Source organism: Chelon labrosus (genome assembly GCF_963514085.1).
Source record: "Chelon labrosus genome assembly, chromosome: 21".
NCBI lineage: Eukaryota > Metazoa > Chordata > Actinopteri > Mugiliformes > Mugilidae > Chelon > Chelon labrosus.
Window position 1 is genome coordinate 23,129,714 of NC_140354.1, and position 20,930 is coordinate 23,150,643.

Below are 20,930 nucleotides of genomic sequence, written 5' to 3' on the forward strand. Positions count from 1 at the left end.
GCTGTGGAGCGTCAAATCTGCTGGAAACAGAAGAAGAGGAAGAAGAAGGAGGAGAAGAAAGGGAGTAGAAGTTTGATAAAGTCCTTCTGCTGCTGTGGAGCGTCTGCTGGAAATAGAACAGTAGAAGAAGAAGGAGGAAGGAGGAGAAGAAGGAGGAGGAAGGAGGAGAAGAAGAAGGTGGAGGAGGAGAAGGAGGAGAGGAAGAAAGAGGACAGGAAGGAGAAAACGGAGACGAAGGTCAAGAAGGAGGGAGGAGAAGAAAGGGAAAAGAAGTTTGACAAAGTCCTTCTGCTGCTGTGGAGCATCAAATCTGCTGGAAATACAACACAAGAAGAAGAAGGAGGAAGGAGGAGAAGGTCAAGGTGGAGGAGGAGAAGGAGGAGAAGAAGAAAGAGGACAGGAAGGAGAGAACGGAGACGAAAGTCAAGAAGGAGGAAGAAAAAAGGGAGAAGAAGTTTGAAGAAATAGAACAGAAGAAGAAGAACTGAAGAAGAAGACGACCGAGATGTCTCCACGTCCCCATCGTTGCTGTCCACATGGATTCCAGCCTGGTTCATCTTCTCAAACTTCTTTCTACCTCCATGTTTCTGCCCCTCCTGGAAACTCCTCACCTGATGTTTAGCCCACGTGGAGCAGACATGCTCAGAGACAAAGGATTTAGCCACGTCCACAAAATCTTTGAGTCCGTAAGTTGGTCTGGAGTCTCTCCGCTGGGAACCGATTCTGGTCCAGAAAAGATTTACCCGGGGTGAACAAATTGGATCTGATTGGTTGGAGGACTATCCAACTGATGTAGAGGTTCTTCTCTGTGGAAAACTGTTGCCCGTGGAAACATAGCAACTGATCAATAACCATTTTAGTTGCTACCATTGAAGCAGAGCCTTGTTTTCATCTCCTTTTACTTGATATTTGCATTTTTCCTCACTCTGCAGGTATACATATATATATAGTTTTGTTACTTTCATATTTAGATATACATTTATTTTAATTTCCTTCCCAGGTAGGAGAGCTTGTAAATACTTTATGCTTGCAGCTGCTGGTGGAAGTCAGTCCCTGCAGAGTGATCCTCACCTCTGCACATATTCACTTAAAACGTCTAATATGCAGCAGCGAGGGTGTTTCTTCTGCACATCAGCGCCTACAACGATATAAAGACTCCGCTTTCATCGACGGAGCCATGCATCGTAGTGTATCGCTGCTGCTGCTGCTGCTTAACATGAAAAACAAGAATTCAAATGTATTATTTTAATGAGCGTTTGTGTGTTTCTGGAATTTATATTGCTCATTAAAACTGCTCTCAATGTATAAACCCGGGAAACCCCCAGAAACAAATGGAACAGCAGAAGTCTGATTTAACTGAGGCAGCGTTTATTATGGTGTGATTGCGTGCATGCGCCAGTAGAAAGCAATCTGACCGCGCTTATATGCATAACTTAACATAATCCTAAGGCCTCATTTCATTCCTCTGCATTCCACCACGCAGAGCCCAGAGGGCAAGCGGTACCCTAACATCTCCTTCTGCCCTTAAGGTTGCAGCAGGGTCGGCGTAAATTAATCGCCAAGCTACGCAGACGTCCAGTATAGTGAAGCACTCGGAGGCTTTCCTCCAGAACCGTCCCACATTTCAGCGGCGGAGGAGGAAGAAGATGACCTAATTACTTTTTTCACCACCTCATACCAGGCGGGCAAACGTTTCTCCTGCACACTAATCTCCACGGACCCTGAGCCTTATGGAGGTGATTTTTATTAATCACCCAAGTGAGGTAAAGTGAAGCCATAAAGCATCAGCGTGCAATATATATTTTCCTTTACAGAAAAGTTGGTTTTAAAACTATTTGGCCTTTGTCCACGTAACATTTCCACTTCAGTCCCTGCGAGGCCAATTAAATGATTGTTAGAACAATGTGCCAGAGTAAACCCACAGGGCATTCTGCAGAGGAAATTCAATTGCAGCTGTAATATCAATCCACAGATAGAACTAATAATAATAATAATAATAATAATAATAATAATAATAATAATAGGTAGAGTATATTAAATCATTTCCCAGAGGCTTCTGAACAGCAGTCGGAGGTCAGGTAAGTTGTTGTTGTATATGTGCAAGGCTCTTTTGAAGTGGAGACGTTTCCTGCCTGGCTGTGAGGAAGAGGAGGATGAGGAGGATGAGGAGGAAGGTGACGCAGAGAAGGAAAAGAAAACAGGAGGGGGCTTCCTCTCCTTAAACCTAGAGCAGGTGCCGGCACAAGAAAAGGTCTGTTTCCAAGGAAACCACAGAGAGCACACAACTCCGGGCTGGCAGCGTCAACTGGTCCAACAGCACATCTGCACTTCCTTTATATATCTATATCTATATATATATATATATATATATATATATATATATATATATATATATATATATATATATATATATATATATATTTATGTCAGCCCTTTTTTATTTCTCCAGCTGCCCAGGGAGACAGTTGTGGGGTTTGTTCTAACACATATCACCTTCTTCAGCACCAGGCTTCAGCAGAACAAGGCTGGGATGCCCCTGGGCTCCATACCGGGTCTTCTACTTTTCTTTTACATCGCTCTCTCAGGTCCAATTCAGCCTCTGTGTTTTTATTAATACGCCACTGAAGTCCACCTTTGGTCCAAAGATTATTATTACAATAATCTGGAGACCACCTCAAGTTCCACCGGGGCAGCTCCGAGCCGCTGTTCTTTTATACCTCCGCCTCCAGCGCCGCAGTAAACCGCCTCCACGACTGGGAAAGATTTTTTTTAACTTTTCAATATTTTAACGAGAACAAAACTTTTTTTAACATCTCAGAGTCAGAACAGATGCCAACGATACTCTGAATTTTCTCATGACGCTTTACTAGAACCCAGAGGCTGAAACACCTCCAACAAGCACTAAATAAAACATTGAGCAGCTCATATACAAATAAAATAAGAGAGGGAGGTGGCACAGAAGAGGAGGAAAGAGAGGAGGTTATGAGAGGAGGTGAAAGAGAGGACCAGAAGCAAACAAATAAATTCAAACATGCAGCATAAAAACTTTACAAAACTATACGAGAGTAGACTGAAGACTGAAAGGGGATATAAGTAGGTATGTAATGTTCTCATAAACACACTTATACGGATTAACCAGACATTTCTGCAGCTTCCTCCCACCATCCAAAGACATGCTCGTTAGGTTGATTAGTGATTCCAAACTGGCCGTAGGTGTGAGTGTGAATGGTTTTACAGAAAATCAATGAATGCCTTAAGGCATGAATGTAAAATGTAACATAAGCAGAATAAAAAGTCATGCACTTTAGGAATGGATGCAGCTCTGCAGATCACAAACATGGAGCTCTAGGTCAAATAAACTAATTACTAATTAATTTAATTTATCTTTTATGATGACTTTAACATCCTAACAGTGTCATAAAGTGACAAACGAGGGAACGGCATTGGGTTTTAGATTTGTCTCCTTAGTAAATAACAACGCCCACTCAACAGTATCCTCCAGACTCAACGCTACCAAGCTTGTCAAACCCAATTCTTACAGGAAAGCTGTTGTTTTCTTTATGCCCTTGAAACATTTAAGAGCAAAACTAGTGCGTGATCAAAACTACATCCACAAAGAGAATTTTGGAGAAACATACCATTCCTGTTTATTTCAAACCCAGCAATACACTTTGGCAAAAACTGGTCCGACTCCAAAGACAAAAACAGAGTAATGTTGTGTATGCTGTTGTACAGACTTATGTGTTGGAGAAACCAAATAACCCATTCACAAATGCACGTATCAGCTCAACAGGAAAGACTCAACGGACACTCCTTTGAAGACAACAACGTCCAAATCATAGCCAGAGAAGACAGATGGTTTGAAAGAGAAGTAAAGGAAGACGTCTCTGTCAGACTGAACAGAGGACGTGGACTGAGATTTAATCAGCCATCAATTTACAACTGAAAGAAGTTTCAATCCCATTCACATCTTGAGCCTGGAGCCTTTGACTGATGATGGGTCATTAGAGCACCATTCATAGGGAAAGAGGACAGGGACAAGCAGTCTGCCCCCCAAGGACAGGTCAGTATCTAACCATTAATGGACACTAGTCGTACCAGTTTCTGGTCATTACAGAAACAAGTCAAGCGTGTTTCTGATGGGCTACACCCACACATGTTCCTCTTTAAACCTCAACTTCCCTCCAGTCCTTTAGAACTGAAGAAGCTACTCGGATGAAACGTCTTCTCAAACATCTTCTCTGAGAACCTTCACAGACGTGATCAAAACCAACAAACATGCTAAAATAATATCTGTATATCTCATCCCTCTGATTCAAATTTAGATTATGTATGTGTACACACTGCCGTTGACCAGGCCAGGTATCTGATGTCTTCATGTTGGCTGGTAGCCTGCTGGTCAGCTGGACTGGGCCTCTAAATGTGTTTGACCCAGGATCTTGGCACAAAAGATCGTAACATCTTATCCTGTGCATTAACAAATGTTCCTCCTGTTTTTACTGCTTGCATCTTACAGAGCTGAAACTAAATGTACAACTTGTCTCCTGCAATGATACCAGAGACTGATCTTTTCTTATTCTTGTGTACTGCTCTCCAAACCCTGAATGAAAGAAGTGCGTCGTTATCTCCTTCTGTCTGAATGGTGCAATAAGCTGCAAGCGAAGCGTTCTCTTGTTATGAGCAGGACTAGCTCCGCTGCAGATGCGTCCTACCTGTCCAGGGCCGAGCTGAGCTCCTCCAGCCTGTGGGCGTCGGTGGTGTTTCCCAGTTTAGACAGAGCGTCCATCCTCTTCATGATCACCTCCAGCATGTCGCTGATTTTCCTCAGGACGCCCCGAGACTCGTGGCCACCGAGTACTAAAAAAAAACCACACAAAAAAACATGTGAAATCTGACTAATAATAGTACATCTAAGTGTTTAAAGGTCACACAAGGAGCATCACAACAAGTAGGTGATCAATGTTTTGTCATGATATAGTGTGTATCTGGTGTATTTAAGATCATTTTTATATAACCACTGTTTGCTTTTATTTAATGCAGACAACGAGGCCACGGCTCATAACAACCTTCTTCTTGTTGTTCTGGCTACAAACACAATCTGTTTTTTCCTTTTCTGAAATACTTTCTGTTGGAGTTTAAATGCACCAATGTAGCACAGCCTCACCAAGGCCACGTTTTAAATTAGTTTATCTCAGTCCCATTTTACTGAGCTCTGCCTTAAGACTTCATTTTAGTCTATTTTCTCTTCTCTTATGTCCCTCATTTATAAACCCTGCAGCTCACTGGGAGGAAGAAAAAAAAAACTAAACACAGAAACGGGAGAATTAGTCTCACAGTATTGGATTTGTCTTCCTGCTCGGCTCAAATTATTAACGGCCTGAAAGACGCCGTTAGCAAACACCCAGTCAATTAAACAGCCCGTGGCTACAGACAAATACGGTCAAAGCAGGAACCAGGACTGCTCAGACTTTACATTAACATCCAGCCTGGGCCATCAGAGTCCAGGTGTGAACACTGATCTGGTCTCTAGTGTCCAGGTGTGAATACTGATCTGGTGTCAGTCCACATGTGGAGGTGGTCTGGGACACATGTGACCTCCTTCCTTTGGGAGTTTGAACACTTCCTACCCTTCTTCCTCCCTTCCATCCTTCCTTCCTACTTTCCTTCATCCCTTTCTTCCTTTCTTCATTCCATCCTTCCTTCCTTCCTGCCTTCCTTCCTACTTTCCTTTCTACTCTCCTTCCTTCAATTCTTTCTTCCTTTTCTACTTTCCTACTATCCTTCCTTCCTTCTTTTCTTTCTTCTTCCCTCCATCCTTGCTTCCCTCATACTTTCCTTTCTACTCTTCTTCCTTCCTTCCTTCCTTCCTTCCTACCTACTTTCCTACTTTCCTTTCTTCCTTCCTTCCTTCCCTCCCTCTTTCCATCTTTCCTTCATCCTTTCCTTTCTACTTTCCTTCCTTTCTTCTCTAAAATAACGAACGTCAGAAATAATGCGATCAGTTCTTCCAGGTTTTTGGGATGTTGACTCTAGGTCTCAACGGGGTCCTGAGTCAAGGTCTTGACCTTGCAGTTTATTCTTCAAATCACTCTAAATCAATGCGTTGACATAACTGCATCAGCTGCTAAGGAAATACAATTAGCTTGTTGCCTCCAGCAGTGAGACTTAAGTTGCTTCTGATGAAGAACAATGTAAGAAGTGAGAAGAGTAATGCTTCTCCTGGGACTCTGGAGTGAATTAAAAAAACAACAACAACAACAACAGGCTGATAGTAAAGCCTTATATCTGAGCATTAGGCTTCAGAAACACGTGAGGACTCACTTCCCTTGTCAGAGTTCATTTATCACAGACCAAAGTCACCTTCCACTGAAACAACAACTGTATTAAATCAGCAGTAAATACAATATAAGGACAGAGGAGAAATAAAAGTCTTTGCAATGATCCTTTAAAGGTTTAAAGGTTAATCTCACAAAGGGAGTATCCTCAGTTAAACTGGACTAGAGATGAATAATTCAGCAGTTAGACAACAAACCTTCCATCCACAAGCAGAAAGAACGAGCGAGTGAATCCAGATTTACGGCTTTATCTCAGCGGTTTAGCATTTCATTCAGACTGAGGAGCGATACGGGATTAAAAGAAACAGATCACTTGTCTGAACTGTCAAAACCAATCAAACCAGAATAACTAGCAAAAAAAAAAAAAAAAAAAGCTATCTTCACCAGTTTAATGCGTATTTCCGTGTGAGTGTGTTTGTAGACGCTGGCTCTCTAAGCAGGATTCAGACTGTTTGCAGAGTTCAGAGGATGCTCCATCAGCTGCAGCCGGCTCTCTGCAGTAAATCTAAACAAAGCCTCGGGGCTAAAGTGTGGGAAGAACTCAGATTTCTCCACAGTAATGATCCTCACACACACTGCGCTACTAAATCACCATTACCGAGACGGAACAGCCTTCCCACAAAGTACATTTTTAGAAGCGAGCCTTATATATGTTTGCAATCAGCCGCTCATCAGACATCCTTTTACCGCCGCTTCCCGCTGCCTCTTGGGAAACGTTGGCTGAGGCGTTGTTTTTGAATCTGAGCCTCCTCTGTGTCATTACTCATCGGCTGCTTAATAAAAGGCATATTTAGCAGCAGCTAATCAGCTTTAACGACTCCATTCTGGAAGTGCAACGGCAGAATCGATACTATCAGCAACTTCCCATTAGATCACCATTCGTACCGTCGCCTGCTGTGTGTGCTCTGGAACAATGGCCGACCGGCTGCCACCAGAGGTCAGGGTCAGTACAGAACAAAAACACATGGTCCAGTAGTAGCCCTTTTATCTGATCATAATGTTTGAGCCTGTTGCTGAATTCTGCTCTCATCAACAATATTAGCAGCAACCATCACATCTCTCTGCAAGTCGCCGGCTGCTGGAATACATGAACAAAGAGTTAATATGTCCTGAAAGTGGTCTTGAGCGTTTTGGTGGAAATGAAAACAGTTCAGGTCTAGTTCAGCTGAAGTTTGTCTTTAAAATAACTAATGTCAGGGGAAAAGATAAAATACATAAATAATATGTTAACGTGTGATTTCAATGAGAGAAAGAGTCTTTCCATCTTGTTCCAACATCTGGATCATGTCTCCAAGTCAACAAGCAGCTGTTGATGGTTCTGATCCAGCGGTAGGTAGAGATCCATTAGAGACAGCAGCTGCTACAATATTCTACTGACCACATGATGGCGCTGCTGATTTACAGACACACAAACTTTCCTACTTCCTTCCTTCATACTTTCCTTTCTAGTACCCTTCCTTCCATCCTTCTGTCCTTTTCAACTTCCTTCATTCCTACTTTGCTACCTTCTTTCCTTCCTTCCTTCATACTTTCCTTTCTACTCTCCATCCTTCCTTCCTTCCTCCCTTTCTCCAGTCCTTCCTTCCTTCCTACTTTCCTATCTTCCTCCCTTCCTCCCTTCCTGAGATCAGATCTCCAGTGCTGGCTGGGGACGCATGTGGAGACGCATTTTAATTACCACCAGGTGTGAACTTAAAGCAGTGGCCGCTAAAATATCAAATAAAAAGTTAATATGTCCAGGAAGTGGTGGAAATCAAACAGAGAATGGCGTCAGAGCTTTTACTGATCAGTGTTTCTGAATCTCAACTCTGAATTCACAGGTTGCTACTAAACCCCAACACAGACTGAGGAGCTTTGAGATTCAGTGGTTTGGTTTTCATTTCAAATCCCCAAAACAAAGTCGGTGTCGACTGGTTTGGCTCCGATAGAGGCACCGTTCAGACCTTACATTGACATCTGTCCTGGGGAATCTGATCACAAGTGACCAGCCTGAAGTACAGGTGTGAATACACCCAGGACGCATTGAGGACACACTGGAGAGATCAGATTTGTTTTAACCACATTTATTTACCTTTATTACCAGAGATTATGGTGCACAGTGTGGAGTTATAATCTGAGTCTTGTGCAGGTCTAACTAGCCTCAGGGCGGAGATCAGTGCGTAATAACTTGTGTGTACAAGTCATGATGTACCTGTAAAAAACAGCACCGTTCATGGTTCTGAAACAGCGGCAGGTAGAGATCCATTAGAGACAGCAGTTTTAAAATATGTGTCCCAAATGATGTTGTGTTTATTCAGATTGTCCAGGACAGATGTTGATGTCTGAACAGGGCCTTAGACACATGTTTAAACCAAGCAGCATCCTCTACAGTTCCTCTATGGACCACTAGAGGCTGGCTCCAACCGTGAGTCGATCCCCACAGACCTCCAGATAGAAATAACTAACCAATTTATTATATCCCTGGTCTCCACTCGAGCCGGGTCGTAACAATAAAAAGAAAATAAAACGCTGACTTGTTTTGTTTATGGCTGTTTTTTCATCTTTTGAGGCTGAGCTGACTCCTCTGAGGTTCTCATTATGAAACCTGCCACTAACTCACAGACAAGGAAAACATGTCCTATCATCTTGGAGATCATTCTCGATTGGTTGTGCAGCCGTGACGACTTGTCCTGCTGCCACAGAAAGTCCTTCCTAATAGATCTGAGCTCTGTGCAGCCTCATTATTGCCTCCTCCACTTGCATGGTCACATCGTTCTGCCTCCGTGCTCTTGTTTACTCCTGTAACAGCAGTAACTTAATGAGTTACCGCTGGATACCCACGACGATGGGCTATAATTCGTCCTCTGATTACTGACTCTGTCCGTCCTTTTTATCCATTATCAATCTCTCATCCATACTCTAGCTGGAAAGATAGAGATAGAGAAAGAGAGAGATAGATAGATGTGGCATCACATCAGAAACCAGTAAAGAAAACATCCCTTCATTAAATCCCAGTCTAATAAACTGAACAGCAGATCAAGTGGAAGCTGAAGAAATGAATCTGTCCTATCTGATCTTAGGAGGACAAAGCCTCTGTCTCACCTGTCACCCGGACAACATCGTTCATTCCCTACCTGACCCTGCCCCCTCGCTCCCAGTTCAGATATTCGTTCGAGGAAAGGCTGATTGAGACCGAGCTTCCCTCTTCTCTTTGTGAGGGAGCTGCTGGATAGAGGAGCTCTTAGAGCAGAAAACCTCTGTCACTCATCCTCTGTGCAGTTCTGAGATCTTATTACACCTGACAGCCTGGAAAAAGGGAAACTACCGGCACTGTTTTTTTTTTTTAATCACAGTTTTCCCCGGCTTCAATTAAAACCTCAATTTGTCTCTTCCTGACCGTATACCGAGCTGTGCAGACGGAGCAACATGTTGAATTAGAAGCATGGAGCTGAATGTCTCAACAGTGAGTCATACCTCCATGTTTGGTCTCTAGAGCTAATTTCTCCTTTCGTGGCACCTGTAAAAGTTCATCAAGGCTTAACGTTCTGCAGAATTAAGGGGGCGTGGCTGCTTTGAGTGACAGGTGTGTGTCCTCACAGGTTGCTAGCCGTCTTTCTTGAATTAGCAAGGAGTTGGAGTTGGAGTTCAGCATGGCCAAGACACACTGGGCTTCACATAATATACAGTCAACAGTTCTGATGCACACTCGTAATGGTTATTCAGTTGGCTGCAGTCTGCGTCTTCACCACTAGATGGCAGTAAATCCTACAGCCTGGTCCTTTAAATCTCAAAAAACTCTTCATATTTAATTCGCTGTTTTTCATTGTGTTTTAAAAGCTGCTTATAACAGGCTGTCGACTTAGATGGTGCAACAAGGTCTGGTGTTGCCAGATTGGACAGTTTTGAACATTATTGTGCTGGCGAATAAAATATGGGCGGGTTGCCGATGACTTTTTACAGCTTACGACAAAAAATGTTTTGGTTTTCAGATGCACACCGAAGATGGAGACAACCAGAGACTGAGCTTCTCAAAATATACAAAATTGTACAGGAAATTGTTTTCTACGATGCTACGTCCTGTTTTATTGTGCATCTGTATGATGTTGATGGTTTCTATAGCAGTGGAGTCATGACGATCACATTAAGACGTGTTTTAATGAGGTTGGAGGTCATTGAAGGTCTAGATGGAACATATACAACCCACCACTGGTCTGAACTGTATCGTTCATCCTTCCAACACATGAGCGTGGAACTGCAGAGTGTCACACAGCGTTACTGTCCCGTTTCCAGGATGGGAGTTTGGTTGTTTTATTCTCTTTTATGCTCTCGCTATTTTGCATAAACACGTTTTCCTGCTTTTCATACAAACAGGAAAAAAATAAATAAATGCATGAAAGCAAGAGAAACGAGAGCAGGAAGACGCAACTCAGATCAGGAGTGGAAGTGAACTTCCTGACCCAGTTTTCAGCTCAAACAGACGACAACATGATCAACGCACGCTTTCCAAAAAACTCATTTAAATCTGGAGCTATGTTTCCGGGTCACTGATTACTTTGGACGTTTTACTGTCAAGGATGACACCCGGACTCTTGACCTGAGGGGAGGAAAGAACAGTGCATCAACTTCTACTGCTGTTCATTTACAAGAAGTTGCAGGAGAACCAGGGTTTGTACAAAAAAATAAATAAATGAACAAGCTCTGGTAGCAAGATGTGCTTCCTGGTGTGTGTGTGTGTTTTGCTGCTCGTCCAGGATGAATGAATCCGGTCGAGTCCTTGATAAAACCACTTCTCTTTCAACCGGCACTCATCTTTAATTCACACCTCTCCGTTATCAAACTCGGAGCCACGCAGTCACCATCGCACTCATTCCCAGTTATCCTTCGCTGAAGTTCCATCAGCGCCGAAGGTCACTTTATTTTATTCATAAGAGAGCAGCACGCCGGAGGAGAGCGCTTCCATTTCCAGTTTTTCATTCAGACATTGCGCCGAGGATCACGGCTTCGATGGACCTGCACACGCCACGCCCTCCACGAGAGCGACGTCGGTGAAGACTCGTTCTCATCGGTCATGAGGGGGAGATCGCTGAGGCGTGAAATAAAAAAGTTCCATCAGTGTCTCTGAGATGCTGAACGATACAGCCACAACACCTGATGCTCTGGAATGTATTTCATCGTGAAGGAAAAGCATACGTAGCTATTGCTTCTTTATTTTAGGATTGATGTGTCTTTAAAGTTGTTTCCAGATCTTCTAAGACCCTGTTCAGACCTGATCTGAACTGGTTTGCTGACTGGTCTGATCACAAGTGGTGATCTGTTCAGATCTGATCACTCAGAAAACATCTGGAGGCTTTGGGACTCTTTCAGTCGTATGAACATCCAGAAAACAAGCCGAGGATCACGGCTCGCTTCAGGTCTGCGTCTTTCCAAATGATCAATCTGTCGTTACCGAAACCATTTAAAACCTTTTAAAAGATTCTGTCCTCGGAGCCGTTAACTCACTGAAGGAGAAATCAATCTGAACTAGAATCAACTCAGGAAATGATTGAAGGTTAAGAGAAACACTAAGAGTTTAATTTGCTACGTGATCATGTGGATGAATGCGAAGTAGCCGTGTGGAGACAAGCTGCAGCTAAAAGATGACGACAAACAGCTGACACATGACAACAAATGAAACGGCTGAAACATGACGACAAACAACTGAAACAAGACGACAAACAACTGAAACAAGACGACAAATGGCTGAAACATGACCACAAATGACTAAAACGGGACAAGAAACGACTGGAACATGTCGACAAACAACTGAAACAAGACGACAAACTGTCACAAACAACTGAAACCTTTGCAGATAGACACAGCAGATCTTTTTTCTCAGAGGATGGTGGTTATAAATAATCAGGTAACAGAGTGTTTCAGGTGTTTCAGACTGGAGATCACATGAACATCTGAACCTTTTAGTGTCGCTCTGAGCAGAGTGAAGCTGAAAGCGTCCGAGGACGACTCGTCTCTTTATGTGGCCAAGCTGCATTAAAGCCCCCGAGGCGAGAGGACACACTGTGAAGGTGGTCTTCAAAGAGCTTATTAGAAAGCTCCAGCACACTTCTGGAGCCTTTAAGATATCTGGGATCAAACGCCTCCGCCTTTCATGCTTCCCACTCTGGAAGAAATACTCTCCGTCTGTACCCCCACACCCACCACCACCACCTCGTACATTTTCTACATCATTAGTTTCCTGAACCTTCAAAGGGAAGTAATGAAGGAAATGCATGCATTTGAAATCAGAATACAGCTTTATATCCAACTCAGTGTCACAGAGAGCAGCACTCACACAGAAAATCTATAAAACGGTAGAAAACAGAGCTAAAAGCAACACGGGAGGCTGGAGGCTGGAGGCTGGAGGCTGGAGGCTGGAGGCTGGAGGCTGGAGGGAGGGAGGCAATAATTACATATTCTTCTTCACACCTTTTGCCCTTCAGTCCAGTTATTGCCACTCAAGATAAGTAACACTCAGAACAGCCTGGACATTTTGTTTTCCAGGATTCAAAACACAGAGAATCTTAAGGTGACATTTTCACACGTCTGGCGTGACGCACACAGAAAGATGAAAATGGAAAAAGCGTTTCAGTCTGACAACAACACAAAGCAACCATCCAATCAGAGAGTCACGTCTTAGAAGGACCTGAGCAGAGATCAGAGGTGATCCCTGTAAAATAAAATGAAACGTTTTATCGACAGAAGAGACGGAAATGATTCACCAGACGACTCGACATGTGTCAAGATGACAGATTCAGACCGACTGAGATTAAATCAAGTCTGGCAGAGAGAAACGCCTGAAACGTGACAAATCATTTAAACATGAGAAACAGAGACATGAAAAATATCTGATACGTGGCAACAAATCACTGAAACATGACAAATGAACAGCTGAAACATGACGACAAATGTCATAAATGAGTGAAACATGAGTGAAACACAACAACAAGCAACGGAAACATGACGACAAACGGCTGAAACATGACGAGAAATGACGGAAACATGACGACAAACAAGAGATGTCTTCACAATCTTTCAGATAAACTGACTGACTCTGATCCAGTGCTGAGGTCACTTTAGTTTTTTAGAGTCGTCCCATTAGTTGTAAATCTTAAAATAATTGTTCTGAAGGTCTTTATGTTTAGTTTTCCTACGTCTCTAAAGCCTCCTTTAAACCCACATGTTTACACAGTGATCAACAACATCTCAGCTCATTCAGAACTCCTGGACCACTAACACACACACACACACACACACACACACACACACCCCGGTCAGCTGTTTAATGAGCTGGAGGCCGGACGCCGTCCTGACTGAAGCCTGCCAGCGGCTAATTAATCAGACAGCTCTCAGTCTCTCAGTCTGGAGCAGCTCAGAGGATTATTTCATGACAGAGTCACATCCATGAAATCATCTCCTCTGATGAAGCTTGATACGAAGAACAACAACAACAACGTTCCCTCCTCCTGTCGCTGCTCCTCCAGCTTCACACTGATTCTATACGAGACATTTATCACTCAGATCCCCATCTTTACATCTGACACAACAAACAGACAAGCAGAGACACGCCGTTTACCAAACCGATCAGCCACAACATTATGACCACTGACGGGTGAAGTGAATAACATTTAAACCATCTTGTGACAGTTCAGTGTTCTGCTGGGAAACTTCTGGACCTGGCATTCATTGGTGTGGATGTTACTTAGACATGTAGCACCCACCTAGACCAGACCAGGCACCTCCACCCCATAGCAATGACACTCCTTGATGGCAGCAGCCATCCCCAGCAGGATGCAGCCTGACACAGACACACACACAAAAACACTTTAGGAACAACTAAAAAAAAAAAACATGAAGAACAGTCATATCTTTGGACAGCTGGAAGAAGACAGAGAACCTGGAAGTCTTTTCAGTTTCACTTTTAAATCCTCACTTCCCTCCACATGCCACTACATCAAGTGTATCTGCCCCATTCGCCTTCACGTGCAACCCGATATAGAAAGTGTCCATTTTGAGCCCCTGGTTCTACGACTGAAATGAGTCCATGTGGGCCAGACCGAGGTGATGACATGGAAGCAGAGGAAAGAGGTGCAGATGAGAGGCTCAGCAGGCGACTGTGCAGCAGGTCTGTCAGTCCGCTGGCAGCAATCAGAGGAGCCCCGTGAAGCTCTCAGCACGCCCCCAGCCTGTTCATTACCAGAGCAGGACGCGGCCTGCTGCAGTCGCAGGCTACCGAGCGGCGCTGACGGGTGGCTGCAGGCCTTACCTTCGGCTCGAACCGTGAAGGGGGGATCTCCGGGTCGCTTGGCCGAGAACTGGCCCCCGAGAGAGGTCATTAGAAAGCACAGGCTGAAGAAACCGATCCCCGCCACGAAGATCCTGCAGGAGACGAAAGACAAGGAGACACGGTTAGAGTCAGAGGACAGAGGAGGACGAGACAGTAGAAGAAGAAACTCTGAGGCCTTCACCAGGTTTCAGATTTTCATCTTGCACCAGTGAAGCCACAGAAACGGCACCGTGTACCCGCTTGGCTGTGTCACTCCAAACAAACCATTACACGGATGAGTTTTCTGCTTCCACACTGTGCTCAGCGAGCAAACACCTAAAATGAAAAGGCATTCAATTACAGCTGAATGGCTCCGCTCTGGAGGGAGACCGAGAGAGGCCGAGAGAGAGCCGCAAACGTTTCAGAGATAAACGCAGCGATTTCATCGACAAACTGGCTCCTGGATTCCTGCTGAGAAAATGTCTGGGAACGGTCCGTTGACGTGGGCCAGAGCTGCAGCAGATTGAGACACTTCTGAGGCCACGGACCTCGATGCTGTTATCTGTACCAGGCAGGAAGATGACAGCTGCAGAACGAGTGTGTGAAAGTGAAGATGTGTTTCTGCTTCTCTCTGGAGCATGTGTGTGTTTCTGTCGTTAAATCAGGTGTGGAGCATCAGGACACCTCAGAGTGTGATTCAGCATCTCTGAGAAGTTTTAATGACTTTGTGTCTGCTCGCTTTGTTTTCCTCCTCCTCCTCCTCCTCCTCCTCCTGCTGCTGCTGAGACTTTGAGCTGAATAAGCAAACCTTCCAGCTGCAGGTGGCTCCCCATAGCTCCAATTAATTAAAGTGGTCTCAACTTGCAAGACTGAAAAGCAGCCAAATGCAGCTACCTCACCTCAGCGGTCTGCAGCAGATTCCTACCACAGATGTGTTTGCTACAGTTTTGCTCCATTCTCGTCAACTATTTCCATTTTTTTATTGTTTTGCATGAAAGTAAATGAGTCTACACACGGAGCCAGGGGAAGGAGGACTGAGTTCTCACCTGAACGGTCTGAAAGTGAGCAGACATCTCCTCAGCATAGTGGAAAGCTCGCCGCCGGCTGCAGTCATTGTCCGCGCGCAGACACGGAGCAGGTTGCTGCGTCCGCTGGCGTCCGAGCCATAACTTTGATCACCGGAGACCGACGAGCACCGAGAGCTCCTGGCTAACTTCCCAACAGCCTGGCAGCCGCTCGGCGCGATCTGGACAACTTCAGCGCAAATCCCGCAGATGCGTCCTGCAGACCTCGGGCAGAGCTTCCTCCTTCATAGCGGCGCGGACCGGGAGCGAGCGTCCGGTGATTGTCCGGGAATGAGTTCAGACTGAAGCCTTGAAACGATGTTAAACCTCCTGGAGGAAGGAGCAGCTCGGATCTGAGTGCGCACTGATCCAGCTCTCCTGCTGAGTGTTTGGAGCTCTGACCGCGTCCTCCTCCTCCTATCAGCTGCTCTTCAGTGACAGCGACACCTAGAGGCTCAAACTAGAACATTAATGAGCATTTATTCAGATCAGATTCATTGCAGGGATTAGATCTATCAAACACAGTGGAGTCAGATTAAGCCCAGTGGTCATAGCTGATAGTTCTCCGTTCCTTCCTGGATGCATCGTTGTCCCACCTGCTCAGATTCCTCTTATATTCAGCAGCTAACTCACCTGGAATAAAACCACGTTGACCTTTAATGTCACTGACGCCTTTATGTGTCTGTTTTCTGTTTTATTCCTCACCGTGCAGCAGCTGAATCTTGTTCTCTTGTCTAAAGCAGATGTTTCCCTCCACACATGAGCAGCTCAAGGTTTCTTCTCGCTCTGGAGCTTTCAGTTTGTTTCATTAGAGCCTCTCAAATAAAAAGAAATAACACTATGAAAGCTCCTCTGTTTGTGCTTTTTGAACCGGTTAAACTCCTATCTAACTCCCAGCTAATTCAACAACGGTCAAAGATGTGGAGCCAGAGTGGAGCTGAGGCTAACTAGCTCTAGAGACTAAAACCGTTTTAGTGCCAGGTTGGAAACGTGTTTATTGCTGCTGTAAACTTTTTAACTTGGAGGTTCGTGAGGACTGACTCACTGCTGGAGCCTCTGGAGGACGTCACTGCTACTGCCGCTGTAAATCATTATCCGTGTTAGGTCAAGGGTCAAGGGTCAAGGCTGGGGTCCCACATCCAGACCTAAAACTGTTCCTAAACCCTGGAGTTTTCAAACTAAACCAGGAGCAGGAGCGTTACCAGAAGTCCAATAACGAGAGAGAATCTGTTAATGTGGCACAAATGCTGCTTTTCAAGACATTAGTGTCGGACATAGTAAACACAGACATGATAAAATGTCTTCACACAAAGGACAGAACCTGGAGTGAGGTGAGCTGGAGGTTCTGTATGGCTGCTTTTTCATTTAGAAAACATAGTCTACCAGTCTGTAGTGTGGGATCGTGTCCTTTTATTGGAAAGAAAGACATTATTACTGCACTCTGAGACGCTTCCACATGTAGCCGGTGTCCTTTCATTAAGCACATCACCTTATATGCTGAACTATGTGCAGAGGAACCATTGCAGGGTGTCCTTCCAGGGATGCACCTTTGAAACAGAAAGTCAGAGAGACAGAGAGCTGAAGGACGAACAAAGTGAAGACTTAAACTCCCTCCATGAAATGTTAAATAAAAGTTTAAAATAACAATAAGACAACAATGTGGACACGTGGATTCACCAGGTGATCTTTAAAACTACTGAGCAGCAGCCTGAGTCAACAATAAGCCACACCCTGCTTTCTCCACTGTCTCCTGGATTACTGATTACTTGACTGACAGGCCCCAGTCAGTGCAGCTTGGGGGGGGGGGGGGGCTCCCTGTCTGATATTGTTGTCAGTACTATGGGGACACCACAGAGGACTGTCCTGTCTCCATTTCTCTTCACCCTTTACATCTCTGATCTCCAGTCCAGCTCTGGGTCCTGACACCTGCAGAAGTCCGTCAGTGACTCTGTGGTGGTTGGGTGTCTTAGAGATGGACAGGAGGTGGAGTACGGGACACCGATCAGAGACTTTGTGGAGTGGTCCCAGACCCAAACCTGGGAGTCCACATGAACAGCAGACTGGACTGGAGGGACAACAGTGATGCAGTGAGTAGACTCTACTTCCTGAGGAAGATCAGGTCTTTTAATGCAGCAAGTTGCTGGAGACTTTCTACCAGTTTGTTCTTTGCTGTGGTTTGTTGGGGGAGCAACACCAGCAGAAAGGACATCAGTAGGATGGACAGGTTGATCTGAAAGGCTGGACATGTTATTGGCAGAGATTAAGGGACAGGAGGACACTGGACAAACTGCCCTCCATCATGGACTATAGAGGAACAGTGGAGCTCATTCTCCAACAGACTGATCCAGCTCCACTCCCTCAGTGAACGCTACAGGACGTCATTCATCCTCTACTCTGTCCAGCTGGACAACAACAACATAACTAAATGTCATTCATGTTAATGGTCTCTATTACACCTTATTAATCCTTCCTATGGATAGAATATCGATTTACCTCTGTCTCTATGTCTTGTGCATCTGTTCATATGCAAATTCTGGACATTTTTGCTGATACTATTTTATTTTATTTCACATATATTTCATTTTATTTTATTTAATCTTTCTTTTTACTTGTGGTTCTTAAGAGTGTTTTTATGTGCAACTAAGCTACTGTACTACTAAGCAATTTCCCTTGGATCAATAAAGTTTATCTAAGTCTATTTTGCACAAACCACTACCTCCCTGTCTTGTCCAATACGTTTTACAGTCTTAACAATTATTTATTATTTATTTGTTTCCACCATCACTCTGTACATACAGGATGTCCTTATAGTTCGACTTTTCTCTATATATTTTGTGTTATTGATCCCGTGGAGGATTTCAGCACCACGGACAGCTCCCTGCAGGTTAACAGCAGCTCAGCAGCGACACCCTGTGGACAGAACCCAGAACACACAGCCAGAGTCTGGTCACGTGTTCTTTCTCTCCTTCTTTCTCCATCAAGAGGATCACATTAACAGGTTTGTTCAAAACAGATGCTTCACAGAACAGTCAGTGCACCTACATGCATGATTTAAATCTTTACGCATATTCATTCATTCATTTATTATCTGTAACCGCTTATATCCCAGCTGTCATTGGTCTGGGGGGGGGGGGGTCCACCCTGGACAGGTCTCCAGTCTATCCCAGCTGTCATTGGTCTAGAGGGGGGGTCCACCCTGGACAGGTCTCCAGTCTATCACAGGGCTAACACAGAGAGACACTCACACCTACGGCCAATTTAGAATCACCAATGAACCTAACCAGCATGTCTTTGGACGGTGGGAGGAAGCTGGAGAACCTGGTTTTGTCTTATCTCAAGCAGGTTTGTTCATTTGGTTTCAAATTAACTCTGGTTTCACTCTTTTTATTTTTAAATCATCCGTCCGAGGAGGAAAAAAAAAAAAAACGGGTTAGAAACGTTTTAAAGTCGTCAAGGATCACGAGCGAAGAACCTCCAGGGCCACGTCGGCAAAGCTGCAGCATCCCTTGTTACCGTGGCAACTGCTTTTACTATGCCGGGTGCTGGATGTCTGAGTGAGCTGATGCTGCTGCTGCTGCTGCTGCTGCTGCTGGACGCTGCCTCTTGGCCCTCCGCCCAGGAAGACTGGCTGGTGCTGACATTACAAGGTCAATATCTAGATTTAAAATTCAGAAGTGAAACTACAACATGACCCACCCACCCACCTCCCTCCCTCCCTCCCTCCCTCCGTCTGACTGACTGACTGACCAGAACATCTCAGTGAGAGTCGCTCCTCAGAGCTGAACCCATAGAATAATTTATTTATTATTATTATTTATTCTCTTTTATTTTAAACATTCATCCAGCTGTAGTTTGCATGTGGAGTTTTTTCTAGAATATCAGCAGCATGTCATGAGTATAAAACAGTTTTTAGTCACTTTAGTCACATAATTAAGCTTCCCAGGAGCTCTATGGCTTGAATTTACTTCAGATGTGAAACCTGGAAGTCGTCAACAACTTCTCTCCATCAGTAAATGTTGCTCAGATGTTGCACAGAAGGTAAAAGCTAAGCTATGCAGACAGCTGCAGGCGGTAGCTACAGTATGTAACGCTCAAACAACGCCTACATGATTATGAATACATCAGGGTTTGTTCCTAGAATCTGATTCAAAATCTGCAGTGCAGACTACAGGGACACTCATATTCATATTCTGACACGAAGGAAGGGCCAACGACGTCAGAAGCTCGGAGGAAACGAGAGGAGAACTTTACTGGAAGCTCCAGGACGTTAAATATTAATCACGAGGCTCTTTAGAGAAAATGGATTTAACTTTAGTGCCGACTGAAAGCTTAACGTTACGTTCTTAAATCTGCCTCATTAAACTTTCTCCGAGCCTCGGCCGATAAGTTTTGACTGCACCTGAGTCTGAAATGAGATTCTAACTCGACTAAGATGACTGTGAGCCACCTCCTCCTCCTCCTCCTCTTCCTCCTGCTTCCTGCTGACCTCTCCTTCCTCTGATCCCTCTATTCCTTCTCTCCCACTGTCTGCTCATCTCTCTGTATGTTTTCCTTCCTCCTGCTGCTGCTGCTGCTTCTCTCTCCCTCCTGCTGTGGTTTGGTTTGGACTCGCTCTGCTTTGCTGAAGATTCACAGAAGAAGACGCCCAAGGACAAAACTAAAAAAAGAAAAGTAAAGAGAAAAAGAAAAAGAAAGCGCTGGCTTTATACTAAACACTGTATTTGTATTTTAGAGGGAAATATACACATGGGGGAAAGCAGAAGTGGAAAACGCAGACTTGTTGGAATTTGTCAGAAATGAAATCCAGTCATCCTGGATCCTTCATCCTCCAGCGATGGAATAAAAGCTCCAGTAGGAAGGATAACCCTAACCCTAACATGCTACAGAGACTGTGTCCACCTTCAGCATCATCATCCTCACCCACATTAAAACCACCACATCACCTCTGGGTCTGGTTTCTGCTTTGGGTCCGTCTGTCTCTGTCTGGTGACGTAAAGACCTGAACGGCTGCTCCCAAACAGGTAAAGTTGGTTCAGTTTGACTTTTAAAATGTGTTTTCATCCTGTTTGCAGCAGCACAAAACAACAGTTAATCTGTGGGCTTATAAAGCTGCATGAAGCTGTGGAGAAAAGCAGAGTCTGCACTGACAACTTTTTAAGGATGAAGCAGATGGTGAGTTCAGGGGGCAAGGAAATAAAATTCCATGCAGTCCCTGAGCTGCAGGAAAGCGTCTGTGAGTGGGTGTGATGTGAT

The 20,930-nt window shown here is 44.5% G+C and overlaps 1 protein-coding gene across 1 annotated transcript in view; it reads right to left on the bottom strand.

Annotated features, from left to right (window-relative positions):
- mgat5b (alpha-1,6-mannosylglycoprotein 6-beta-N-acetylglucosaminyltransferase B) overlaps positions 1-16,446 on the bottom strand; it is a 64,612-nt gene extending 48,166 nt beyond the window's left edge. Inside the window, exons 1-3 of the mRNA XM_084571269.1 lie at positions 15,660-16,446; positions 14,614-14,726; positions 4,713-4,857 (exon numbers count right to left, since the gene is read on the bottom strand). Of these exons, the coding sequence (XP_084427395.1) occupies positions 4,713-4,857; positions 14,614-14,726; positions 15,660-15,727 (326 nt within the window). The 5' untranslated portion in view covers positions 15,728-16,446. The remainder of the gene's footprint in view (positions 1-4,712; positions 4,858-14,613; positions 14,727-15,659) is intronic.
- Between the last annotated feature and the right edge of the window lie 4,484 nt (positions 16,447-20,930).